At 31.7% G+C, this 14,391-nt stretch overlaps 1 protein-coding gene across 1 annotated transcript; it reads right to left on the bottom strand.

The window, feature by feature from the left end:
* Positions 1–88: 88 nt before the first annotated feature.
* On the bottom strand, positions 89–3,307 carry LOC122593759 (LOB domain-containing protein 4-like). Its single transcript, XM_043766205.1, has 2 exons — positions 3,042–3,307; positions 89–544 (listed from the first exon to the last, which is right to left on the bottom strand). The coding sequence occupies exons 1-2, from the start codon at positions 3,237–3,239 to the stop codon at positions 209–211; spliced, it is 534 nt and encodes a 177-aa protein (XP_043622140.1). The 5' UTR covers positions 3,240–3,307; the 3' UTR covers positions 89–208.
* Between the last annotated feature and the right edge of the window lie 11,084 nt (positions 3,308–14,391).

Here is a 14,391-nt window from a genome sequence, read left to right as displayed (position 1 = left end):
CATATATCGTCAACATCATCATCTTCGTCTCACTATATAGTGGAGAGATACATATATATATATTAGTATAGTATATATATTATGGATATTATATCAAGAAAATAAAAGATAAAAGAAAGCAAAACCGAAATAAAAAAAAAGGGGGGGGGCGTGCGGCAAACAACAAAGAAAGCCTCAAGTAGTAGTAAAAATATTATATGGGTTTTAGTTATGAGGACCATAAGGACTCCCCCATGCCCATATTAGTTTGGTCAACCACCATGTCCATGCCAAAAAGGGACCTTGTTGGTGTTTGTGATGGGTGGTGTCGTGATTGAGGTGAGATGTTTTCGGGTGATTGGTTTGTTGGACTCGATGAGTATTGGCGCATTCTCATGTGAACAACCTCGGCTTGTGACAAGGCCAATTGTGCTTGAAGTACGTCTATTTGTTGTTGTAGAGATGATATCGCACCTACACAACCATAAACCGGATCCCTGATCCTAGCATTGGCTTCGTACACCATTGAACTCACCGCGTCTCCTCTATGATGCTCCGGTAATTCCTACATGATCAATACAAACATGTATGATTTTTTTTATGAGTGTCAATTAGTTTAAACAACTTCTTAATCACTTGATTAATTAGCAATCAAATCATAATTACGTTAAGCAAAGTAACAAATTATTAGTCATTTAATTTACATGTACGTACGTACACTCTCAAAAGGGGGCACACATTTGGGATCTTAGCTAGCTAGCGGCTTCAAGAAATATCATCCCATTTGGGACCCAAAATCTTGACCTACTATACGAGTTGATGTTTAATTGTTTATGATTTAAAATCAAAAGAAGACAAGTTTGTCCATCATCATGATTACCTATGAATTACGACCAATTGCCTTAATATATATTGCATCTTCCTTTTATTTAACATTGAATATAGTACGTAGTATTTATGATTACTAATTTGAAGAAAGCTAGAAAGGACAAATTTAAAAGAATCCAACTGTTTATTATAACGTGAATTGTATTTCTGGTTTAAAATCATGTAATGTAGCTGATTTGTATTGTATTGATAAGAAGAAAATAAAGAGGCATGTTCACAATCCTTTAATTTTCACAAGAATCATTTGACCAGAAAAATCATAACCGTTTTTATCGTACGTTCTTTTAATTTTAATTTGCTTAAACACTTGTGGTTCACACTTCCTTTATTAGTAATTAGTTCACCCTATAAATTCAATTCATTGTATATTTGGTAAAAAGATTGATATATGGTAGACTATTTGTTGCAATATATGAAAGCCTAAATTCGAAAGTTTCAAAAAATCAATGTGCGGTGGGATTGTTTCTTGCGGAAAGTGTTTCACATGTTTGGATCTTTTGTTAAAAAAGAAGACGATAGAAGAGAAAAAGTCTAAAGAAATGATGGAAAATAATGATGATAGGAAATGGAAAAAGGGGTAAGACAAGTTGTCGAATATGACTTGAAATGACAAAAGCTAAATATATATATATAGATATAGATACTATAACATGGCAAATTTCGAAGTACGTGCAAAGTACTTCATAACCCTTCTTTGACTTAAGATTTTACCATGGTCCCACAGGCTTTCAACTGTTATTAACCGAATTCATGGCGAAAAGGCTTTGTTAAATTTCGGTTACAACGAACAAAAAGAGATACTTCCTGTTCATTGTGAATCCAATTTAGTATTTTCGTAGCAAAACAAGTTAGTTGAGCTAACATATAGCTAGGTTTCAAAGACGAGTTGGAATTGGATTGAGTTGCACTACAAGAAAACAGGCTTTTGCAACGTTACGTGCAATTTCATTAGTGTTTTTTTGTTGAGTAACTGCGCTAAGTTCTCATACAAAAACGATATGAAAATGCATGACGAGATCAATCAGAGAGACAATGTAAGAATAATAGTTGATGTTACATGTCATGATAATATGCTAAATGTAAGGAGAACCGAGATTATATAAAGAACGAGCAAATTAATAATCCTGTAAAGCTGCTGTAGCTGCAAGTTGCAGTTGCAGCAGCTTTAACATCCCTGTCATAATGTGATCAAATGAAGAAAAAAATATTTACCTTATTGTGAGAACAACGATTATATAAAGAATTAGCAAATTAATGATCCTATAAAACTGTTGCGAGTTGCAGCAGCTTTGACATCCCTGTCATAACGTGATCAAATGAAGAAAAAACTATTTACCTTATTGTGAGAACAACACGGATGATCCGTGTCCGTGCTGTTGTTCGTACGCCCATAAAAATTTTTACCATTTTAAATATAAAATGTCATAGAGTACAATATATACATTTAAAACCTAATGGTAATATGAAAGAAATTAGTATTATTACTTTGCTATACCATTAACAATTCTAATGATAATGACAACATGCATCTTACCGACCACTAAAGTCTAGAGTCCGGACCCCTATAGAATAGGTATTATATGAAGAATAGACATGAAGGATTTGGTGTAACAATGAAATCCAAAAGATAGTGATAGATGAACTGTTGTAAATTGTTTACTAGATCATCATGACTTGACAAAAGAAACAAAGTTTTCGCAATAAGACAAGACATATAGGAACTAGCTAGCTAGATCATGTGGGTGAGTACGTTTAAAGACCATGGTCAAGCCCATCAGACACACTGAATTGGGTGCATTATTAATTTCGCCCCATAGTTTTAAATCGTTCAGTATGTACATTTAATAAACTTAAAAAAAAAAACAAACTATTTTTCTTAAACTTGTTGTACAGATCATTATCCTTATATTTAACCAACTAATAATGAAGTATATATATTTGATTGTGCATATGTATATAACATTATAACTCATAATATTAACAGGTGCAAATTAAGCATACAATAAAAAGTTATATAGCACGTTCAGATAGTCACAAAATGTTGTCCCACTACAAATTCAATATGACTTTTTTGTTACCATGCTATTTTATAAATAAATATTATAGCATAAGTCGAAAGTGACATTAATTGGTGGCGGTGTAATTAAAAGAAGGAGATTCGAATTAAGGCTAACCTGGAGCATCTTGTTAACATTGCTAGCCCCAAAGACTTTATGAACACTAGCGAATTTGTGAGGTTCGTCGGCAGGAAAATAGGGAGCGAAAACACAATCGTGAGAGCATCTGCGTCGCAAAAGCTTGCACGCCGCACACGGTGACGCGGCGCCTTGCTTTCGTCCTCCGCCACCACTGCTGCTAGAACTGTCTTTCATTGTATCAAATCGTGAAAGATTGAAGAATGCATGCAAATATATATATATATATTCTACTAGCAAAACAAAAAAGCAAAAGGAAGAAAGGAGGGGTCATCGAAGAAAGTATAAGGTAGTAATATATAGACAAAATTAGATAACACAATCTCTAATGGGCCCAAGACTTGAAAGAATCTTGGATTTCACTAGACAAAAACAACCCCAACCTTGTCCCATTATATCATTTCTTATTTATTTATTTTACTTCAAGAATATCCCTTTTTTTACTAATATTATTATCACATTTATTAGTTCAAGAGGAGTTCGATAAGTTTGTTTGGTGAAATATGTGTGTGAAATTTTCAATCTTGTGAGTCACGATTCATAAGACCGGGATCCATGATGTGAGATTGTGAAAATGGCGAACGGTTAAAAACATGAAGTAAAATATATATGAAGGTAATGGTCGATTCTTTTAATATTTTATTCTTTTGTTTAATTTTGATTGGATGTATTGTGTAATATAATGAGGTATCAAATTTGAAGATGATAGATTAAGAGAATAAAGTAAAAGTGATGATGATAAGAAGAAAATTCATACATAAACATAGGTGATGGGTGAAAAATTAAAGATAAAAGAGAGATCAATCACCTAACTTCAATGTTAGTTAATTGTTTCGGGGATAACTCACTGGATGTTGTATACTAAAACTGGGGGAGACCGAACCTAACGGTTTGTAGTTGAACAATAAAATATCGATATATTTTATGCTTGATCTTGTCCCAAATAAATAAAAGAAAAATCTAGCCCTAGAAAAATAAAAGACTCCAAGGATTTTTATTTTATTTTATTTTTTTCCCCCATTTGCCCAAATGTAAATCCTTCAGTGAAATAACTCGAGTATATAACTACATAAAAAAGGATGAACGGTAACTTTAAATGCTTTCACGAGCTAGTGACTGAAAAGATCCGATTAACAATATGAATCACACTACGAATTTGAGTTAAAAACGTGACCACTTAAAAACCTAGTGAATTCATATTGTATCCTATCATTATCATTATTAAGGCTGAATGAAAAGTCAAGCACAAGCAGGTAAATTTCTTGTTTTCTCACCATTTGTAGTCATTTTTATTTGATTTTTCGCACATGTTGATATGTAGAGCGTACGTCCAGCATTCCTTTGTTTTACATTACAAAAATAATGATAAACGTATAAATATATAGTCATATAGAGGTACATATATGAAGTCCCGGTCCACCCTTTTTTGCTATCAAAATTTCTCCGCCCATTTTGTAGAGGTGGGAATCGAATAATTGAGACGTACCGGTCTTTAAAGACGTGAGGTTTTTTATCTGATCTAGCCTATTATTTTATGCTAGCTAGTCATCTTAAAACTAGATCGGGTATACTTGTATATTTTCTATAATTTATTTTATTTCATTACAACAATCTTTAAGATATACACGCTAAAGGTGAGTCTGTCGTTGGTCCTACTCCCACCATAATTTAAAACTAATTATTTACTTTAATTTCGTATTGAACTTTGTCATTTTTAAAGAAAATTTTGGCAAGATGTTACCATGTTAAAATAATGATATCTGAACTATTAACCAAAGAATTTATGGGAAGCACACGCTAATGGGTAGGGAGCAATAGCATGTCCTTTTAGTTTAGTCATAGGTAACATCACTAATACTTTTCTACTCCTAAATCCACTTTGATTCATATATAAAGTAATTACATTAATAGTAATTTATTGTTTAGAATGTTATCTTGTATATACCTTTATTATCCACATAGTAGCCTTGTTCGGCTCCTAACATTGCTCATCGATTTTCTTATATTCAGTTAACTGATGAGTGAAAGACCAATTCTATGGGTCGATCCACCATTCAAACTGTTTGTTTAAAAATTTTTTAAAAATAAAATAATAAGGAAATGATGAGATAATATTGACAAGGTAAAGGTGTACTACTTCATTTTTTTTTTAACAGCTTTAGTATTAATATTAATAATAATACAATGCTTCGACAAGATGCTGAAACATAAACAAAAGAGTACAGTTATAATGAGAAAGATGAACTAGTTACCCATAAGGGCCACGAAAGACAAAACTTTTTATCACGACTAGAAATCCAAAAATAACATAAAGAAACAAAAGAGTTAAACACTTCGTTGATAGAGGTATTGCTTGCCTGATGAATGACTTGATTTATATGCTTCCAAAGTGACCATCACCACACAAAACAAGATTACTCTTTCATTGGTTTGTTGTTGTAAACCATAACCTTTACTATTAGGTTGTATATAAGATAAACTCTCATTTCTCTTTTTAAATTTTGTAACTATATTCCCAAAATGTTTTTAATAATATAACTAACGTTATACATGATCCTATGTACCTTTGAATATTTAAAATAACTGCAATGTCCTTTTACATCAATAACATACATTACTCATGGCTAACACCAATAACCGATTCACCGCCATCATCACGTTGCCGCTACCACCATCATCGCTGCATCACATGAGTATTCGTGTAGTATTTTTACTTATTTATCTTTACTACTGTATTAAAACTATGAGTAATGATAGATCCTCCTGATTGATCAACCTAATAATATTCCTAATTATAGGATCAAGACACATGAAAAAATCAAGAGGGGTGATGAAAAAATATAATTAATGGATTACACATGTAAAAGATTTATAGTATTAGGAGGATTATTAGGAAAGGGGATATAACTTGAGTCAAGTTAGAAAGATTTTGACATTTGGATTAAAATCAAACGAAAGATTTAATGATCATTTTTGAATCTTGACCTTTGATTGTAATCCAAACGCCATGATTATTCTAACTTGATGTAACACCCCGCTAAAGCGGAATATACGGGATGCACAGACAAGTACAAATGCACACAGTACAAGTTCAACACAGCCATTAAGATTAATCAAAGATCAAGAGAGCAAAGTCAATACAGATCATAATTAAGTCTAGAACAAAAGTACAAATGTTATTACAGAATATATCTGAATCAGAATAGTCAAATTCATGGGACAGAACAATTGTCTCATCGAACAGAACTTGAACTGGAATAGCAATAAGGTCTTCGTAGCTCCTGAACTTGTACGCACGAACCGTCGCCAAAAGGATGAGCTTAGAACGGAAGGCTCTTATGCTAAAGATCTAGTACCTAGCCTGAAAAGCATGTAAGTTCAAAGGTCAACTACGAAAGTAGTTGGTGAGATTCACATAAAGTACTTTATAAATATACATAGTCTGATATGTATAAGGGTCTAGTCAAAAGTCTGTATGCCTGTCAAAAGTACCTTGCTGTAATAACAGTAGATTAGAGTCCGTAATGTACTTAATATGTATGTCTATTATTACTGCTAATCCGCTTGGCCATAACGAGCTATGATAATTTAGGGAACTCATGTAATCAGATAGTATATAAGTACAAACTAGGTCAGAACCGGTGACCAGAGCATGTGATCAGAACAGGTGATCAATAAGTCTAGGTAATATGCATTCTCCTGTCCTGAGGAGAATGAGGATGGGCCTACCCTAACAGCGCTGTCCATATACCTACGGTCCATTCCCAAAACTGGTGGGAGATGAATTGATAGCAGTAAGTCTTAGGCCTCATACATAAAATAAGTACATAACAGTATGTATTCAAGATCCTGCCCATTCAAGATCTAGAAACACATTAAGAAAATAAGTATCATAACATAAATAGTCTGTCTGTACGTAAATAGTCTGTCTGAAAGTAGTCTGTCTGTACATAAATGGTCTGTCTGAAAATAGTCTGTCTGTACATAAATAGTCTGTAGTACAGTCAAGAAAATATATATATATATATAAGTCTATATATATATATATAAGTGCAAAATAGTTTCATGCTTTTCAGTCCCTGATAGAGAACTTTAGAAATGTACGAAAGGGGAAATAAGTGAACTCACAGTGATCTGGTACAATATAGAGAACTAGTACAGTGAACAAGTATAAAGATAGATAAGTATATCTATCGAGATCCAATTACGCCTTGCCGAACTCCTATGCACATAATAACCATATAGAAGTACATATATTAGTCTAAGTGATTATTCAAATCACAAATGTCCTTGATGAACTGATGATTTGGTCCTTTGAACGTTTTGACTCCAAAATAGTTTTAACTGAACTTTACGTACATGAACTGAACGAAGGTGAGCCTTAAGTCTGTTTGAACTGCACTGAACGAATTTAGACCTTAAATTCGTTTGACTGAACCTTACGAATTTAACCATTAAATTCGCATGAACTAACCCTAAGTGCTTTGAACCGTACGAACTTAACTGCATCTTCGCACAAACTGTTAGACGAAGTTGACTCTATTTTCGCATGAACCCCTTAAACGAATTTGTCTTTTATATTCGTATGGTCTGAACTGGTACGAAAATGGCCCCTAAATTCGCAAGCACTATTAAGTTCGCTACAAAGGAAAACGAACATTAAGTTCGTTTGGACTCAATATTGAACGAAGTTATTTGTTAAATTCGTATGGTGTGGATCTAAACTTAAGCTAATTTCGTTTTGAACATGATAATTTCGCTTGATGTTGCAGGCATACGAACATAAGACTGAACTTAACAAAAATCACGGGTTTTGAAGATTAAGACATGTTACGACCCAAATTTTGATTACAAAACAGTTACTAGACTTATCTAAGCATAAACCCATTAATCTTTAACACGTTTTTGACATCAAAACCGACCAAATCATCAAGAACACAAGTCTAAAAAGTTTATTTTTTTAATTTCATCAAAAACATAAGATTTGTTGTTGTTACCTCAGAACCGATTTCAGAAACACGTTTTGATGATTACAAGGAAGCTAATGATATCAATGATTTCACCCAAACCAACCAAAATCAGGAGATGAATATAGTGTGTGTTTTAAGGTGTGGGGAGTGCGTGAAGAGAGGTAGGAGATGATGAATAGTAAACTTTTAGGGTTTTACACTTTCTATTTATACCTTACTATAAAATGAGATTTCACAACTACAAGGACCATTTTGCAATTAATTTAGGCTAAACTCTTTTATAAACTTTTAACATTTACGAACCGAACATATTATATTATTGCACGTAATCACGAGCTCGTCGTACAATATTAATATTTAGATTAATTTGAAGTTCATATATAAGTACATAATGAACATCTAAAGTACGTCTATAACTCATATAAATTAGACTGTCTGGCCGATCTAATGGCATATGTACGTTTTTAGGAACTTAAATAGAACATTTCTGGGACGGTTGTTACACTTGACCCCTTAAGTTGTTTTCAACTTGAGTGAATCTCCATCAGATTATTAGGCTAAAATACTAGGAAGGTTTTCCAAAAATTATTCATCCCCTTATTTTTAGGTTACCCAACACTTAGTTTAGAAATGACTCAATTATCATTAATGAATCCCCTCTTTGAAAAGCGATATAAGAAATTTTCCAATTTAATTTTAATGAACTAATTCACACTTTCAATTTTTATCTTACTACTTTACACACTCTAAACCTTTATCTTTGAAAATATTTTTACTGCCATTTTTTCGTCAATTACATTTACATCAATCTATACCACTCAAAGTCACTATCATCATCAATAGACGCTTTATATCACCATCAGTCGCTGACATCGCTAAACCGCCGAACTACCACTACAACCATACTGTACGATTGACATGCTAGTAAAGTATAAGCACTAGATGGAATAAGTGGCTTTTAAATCTTATTCTTGTGATGTAACTTTTAGTCTAGCATTTCTTGAGCTATGGCCTCTCTTTTTTCATATATGCTAAAAAAAAACTCGTACGTAGCATATATATATATATATATATATACACACTAAAGTTAAGGTTTAAAACTATATGCTGCTACGATCATTCGCCGGTAATTACAATACGAACTATATTTTGTTATAGCTTTTCGGAGATTTTAAATGTATAATCAGAATGACAAAGTCTTGGGGGTATTTGGCCTAGCTTATTTTAGAAGGCTTATGGCTTTTTTGGTTTTTTTTTTCATAATAAAAGTCATTTAAGTGTTTGTTTTAGCTTTTTAGCTTAACTTTTATAACTTATAAAAGTCATTTTTAAGAAGTCAAAAGCTAATCCAAACACTAGAACAATAGCTCATAAACTTTAAATAAAAAAACCACAAACCATTTATAAAACATAAGCATAAGCTAAAAAATAAAAGCTTAGGGGTGAGCAAAAACCGAACCGAAAAACCAAAAACAAAAAAAAAAACGACAAAATCGAACCGACAAAATCGAACTGAAAAAACCGAAAACCGAACAAAATCCATTGGTTTGGTTTTTGTTTTTCAAAAACCGAACGAATCGTTTCGGGTTTCGGTTTCATATGCCAAAAAACCGATCAAAACCGAACTGAACCAAACTCATTATATTAATTTATTTTATTTTTATATCATATTACATTTATATTTATTACTTATAATTTGTAAATATGTTAATATATTTAAACTTTTTGTCTTTTTAGTGTACAAATCTATATAAATTGTATGTTTTATATGAAAACATACAATAAAATCAATTCATTTTATAAAAGTTATATCAATTTTAACACCTAAAAAACCATAATTAGTTTTTTAAAAAAAACATCTCTATATTTTAGTTTATATATCATAGTTTTTAACAATTAAAAATTCAATTTATAAAATTATAAACAAAAATGTAAAAAGAAATAAAAAAAACGAACAAAAACCGATCCAAACTGAACAAAAAAACCGAATCAAATGTTTTTTGTTTTTCTAAAATCCGAAAAGATCGCTTCGGGTTTTGGTTTTAGCCAAAAATCGACCCAAACCGATCCATACTCACCCTAATGACAAACAACCATTAGAAACAAAGATTTACGAAAAGATATGTAATGTTTGGTGATGTCATTTTGGGGAGGCAGGGTAACATCAATTTGATAATGAATTTTGCTTTATGGTCTTTTCCCTCCTTAATTTAAAACATAAAATATTATATATGTTAAATCAATTAACATTTTTGTTAAAATAAATTAGTGCACCACTTACTATTGTTTATTATACTAATAATTGTCTTCGTCAAAGACGTGCCATTGGCTTAACTAAGATTACAATTCTCATCATCACTTAAACAAATCTAATCCACTCCATTACCACCATACTTTCACCAATCAACACTTTCACCCCCTCATTTTATTGCTTGAAGAAGCTTTCATTTGACATCTTGTTATGGAATACTATTATCACACGTTGGTATGTTTGAAAAAACTAGATGGTAACTGGTGTCTGTTAGCTGCTAGTTGTAGTTGGTAGTTGTTAACTGAAGCTTTTTAAGTATATTTAAGTGTTTAGCAGAGTAGTTATAGTTTTTAATAAAATATATAAAATGACAATAATAGACATTTAAAAAAAAAATAATTTGATACATATATATAATATATAATATAGAAATTCATTTTCAATTAACTTAGATATAGTTATTTTAGACTATTGAAAAATATATACGAGATTATTGGATAACAATTATATAAATTAAATTATGCTCAAAGCTGAAATTATAAGTTAAAAGCTACGAATAATTTTAACATTTTTCATTACATAAGTGGTAGAATATAGGATAAGATAATAAGCAAAAGGCATTGAGAGCGGAAAATATACATACGATTTCTTGAAAATCGAAATAGTATTTTAGTAATTTAATACTCAAAACACACTAAAAGCTTGCAACTTCTTATTAAACGCTTGCATTGGTAGCGTTTTATGAAATAGCTTTTTGGCTGAATTGAAAAGCTTGAACCCTTTTTATCAAATGAAACTTTTTATTAGAAACGAGCTTTTTGTTAAAAGCTTGAAGCTCTTAAAAGCTACAAAAAGTTTGCTTCCAAACATACCCCTTATATGTTTATGTGCCTCGTTAATATTCACTAGAGTTACCATAAGTGGGTTGTAACTTGCCGTTTCACAAAGTTTATCATTTCGCGCTCTTGATTTTCAAATTACAACGAAAAGTGGCAAATCTAGCTTGTTTTCGCTTCTAAATGTAAATGTCATATTTATGAACATTTAAGCTATTAGGAAAATAGAATTATTGAAAGAATTTTGTAGAGTCGTACATGAACAAAAGGTGATGTGGTTTGAAATATGACGTGACAAGATGAATGAGATTTTCAACCATGAACCAGCAATTCCAAATAATGTCAATTTTTTGTTCCTTACAATTGTTTTAATAAATGTAAATGTCGTTTAACCTTCTCGACATAAGGTATATTTTTTCTTGCTCTCTTACGTAATTAGTCCATCATTTACTTTATGGTTTTTCTACGGCCTCTTATAACCTAAATAGTAGAAATAGAATAGTAAAGAGTAGATATATTTTTTAACAATTAGTCGTTATTCGATATTAGGGAACACCTCACCGTATAATGGTGAATTCTTACACATACTCTAGACTACGTGATGTAGACCATAAGCCGTTACAGGTGATTCAGGAAAAAAACTCACAGACTTTTCACTCCGAAAAGTCAAACCCAAAACCTGTGAGAAAAAGCATAGATACATCTGTCAGTTAAACTATCTTCATTTACGGTAGTAGAGAGTAGATAGATGGTAGGTTAGTAATTAACAACTCTAGAATTGAATGTAAAAATATGACATTGAGCTATGGAGCCCTTTGTTAGTGCAATTTTGTCAACATAAATTGGAACATTTTACAATCTATATTTGGTCAATCAAATCATTATGCGGCCCCAAAATTTTGATTTTTGACTTTTACTGTTTAAATGGTAATGTCTATTGGGTGTGTTTCATAAATAATCATAGTAAGATTTTGTTTATTCCTCATCCCGTGAAGCCAGAAGGTCGAAGGTTTTTGTTCGATCCTCACTCATTGCATCAACCAGTTTTCTAATCCATAGTTAGAGTCGGTGTTGAGAATCAGATTGTTCAGGGTGGTCACTCATTAGACCCTGGCCCGGTGACGGTTTAAGCTTTCGGAGGCGTTAAGCGTGATCGATTTTGGAGCCTACTTCATTAGCATACAAATTAAAGTAAATTAATATAGGAAAAAAATATCTCATTTTATGTACTTGGCTACCTTCTATCATGAAAGGAAAACAAAATTAAAAAAACCTTTTTTTTTTTGTTGAGCGGTTGTAATGATCTTTTGTCATGCCTCATTTTTTTTTTTTTAAGGTGAGAGTGGTTTCCCTTTTTTTCTTGAGCCGTATATTATAAAGTTGACATCTATTCTAAAAGTCTAAACGTAAACTTGTTATAAGAATTTGAGACCTTAAATTTTTCCATTTACTATTGAGCTGTCTCTGCCCGGGCCACCCCTAGGTCCGATCCTGTCCATAACTTTGATCATAAAACTTTCAATAGTATTTTTAATTCATTGTGGAGTGAGATTGATCAAGTAAATTATATATAAAAAATTTACAACTTCTGAGTTAAGTAAGAGTGGGTAGTCAAAATAATAGGCAATGACTAATGCATGCATGATTAAGATGTGGGTGTTGAAAAGGTTTAGGGAGGTGCGGTGGGGTTGGAGTGTCTACTTTTTCCTCTTTATTGTGCTCGATGGGTTAACCACCTGAGTTGACTTAGCCCATTTCAGTTATAACCCATCATGCATTTTCTTCCCAAAGCAAATCCACTAGCTTACAACCTTCTTGATGCATTATTCTAATTGTGCTTTATACATACATATATAAGTATAATATTTAATCTGCTTAGTCACTTATTTAAGTTAAACACTTAAAAAGTTTTGAAAAACTATTGTAAATGAACTCATAAGCTTTTATCAAGTAGCATTGAGCTTTTATTTAATCTAAGTAAAACTTTTCAAACTCTTATACCTCTATTTTCGCAGACAAATGCTTCAACCACTTCATCCAACCGAGTTGAATATGTTTGGATTAGAATACTTTACGGATTATTATGTGAATATTAGAAAGAAATCAATAATCTTGGGTTTATAGCTTACGATCTTATCGACTTGAGGAATCAATAAGCCTAATTGGTAAACTAATAAAGTGTCAAACATAAGCATATATAACAAGTTAGAAGGTTAGAAATATAAGAAACATTTTTGGTTTTGTAGCATCATTTCGTATATGTATGATAAATGGTGGATGATGGCACGTTTTGGGATCCATGGAATATTAAGGTTGACGATTCATTTACACTAATGGCCCCGTTTCCTTTCATATTTGAGAAATTTGAAATATTTTCTGCAATCATCATAACATGTCGTTTTCCAAGCTTACCATGGGACAATTAGTGAGTAGTTAGAATGGTATAACAAAGGACAATGGGCCAATGGCGAGAAAATATGTGGATTACATTTTAATAATTAGTACTCTTAGACGTAATATATAATATGTGTGTCAATTTCAATGCATATCTATATCTATACTTATTAAAAAAAATACCCCATGTTGAAAGTTATACGGGGAATTGTCTAAAATGCTCTCTCATGTAACATTTTTGTCTATCACCCTATAAAATATTTTCACATATACTATATCATAAACATTAATAATTAAATTACACTATCAATCATTTACCTTTTAAAATATCTTCATTAACCCTTTAAATCACATATTTTTTTATGAAATATCTACACCACTCGACGTCGTCTCCACCACCAACACTCGCCGCCACCACCACACCGTCGTCGTCGCCACCACCTCCACATTACGCGGGTAGAGTGCTAGTTTATAAAAAAATAAATTTTACAAAAAGTTACGTTGATTGTAAAACAACTTATCTTTTACCATGTTAACACCACTTTTTCGATATTTTTTAACATGCATGTCATGCATCTTCCAATTCAATACTCACAATATAATTAGATACCAATCAAAATAAAATAAAATAATAAAATAATAAAAATAATAGAAAATAAAAATGCTATGGTGGTCACCCTAGCCTCATCACTTACCTATCACAATTCATAACACCCTCCTAATCAGGGACGGCTCCACAATGAGGTAGTGTGGGTAACTGCCCCTATTTCAATTTTGGTACAATGTAATTTTTTAAAGGTATATTTGTAGTTTTGTTCCTAAATAATAATAATAATAATAAATACATTATACATACAAATGTCACCATCGTTGTCATA

Source organism: Erigeron canadensis, chromosome 3 (assembly GCF_010389155.1).
Source record: "Erigeron canadensis isolate Cc75 chromosome 3, C_canadensis_v1, whole genome shotgun sequence".
In the NCBI taxonomy this organism is placed as follows: domain Eukaryota; kingdom Viridiplantae; phylum Streptophyta; class Magnoliopsida; order Asterales; family Asteraceae; genus Erigeron; species Erigeron canadensis.
The sequence above is the reverse complement of the archived record's forward strand: the minus strand, read 5'-3'. Positions and strand labels throughout refer to the sequence as shown.

Coding starts and splice junctions, on each gene's coding strand:
- LOC122593759 (XM_043766205.1), bottom strand. CDS start 3,239: ATGAAAGACAGTTCTAGCAGCAGTGGTGGCGGAGGACGAAAGCAAGGC. Junction 545..3,041: donor ATGTTAACAAGATGCTCCAG/GTTAGCCTTAAT, acceptor TTGATCATGTAG/GAATTACCGGAGCATCATAG.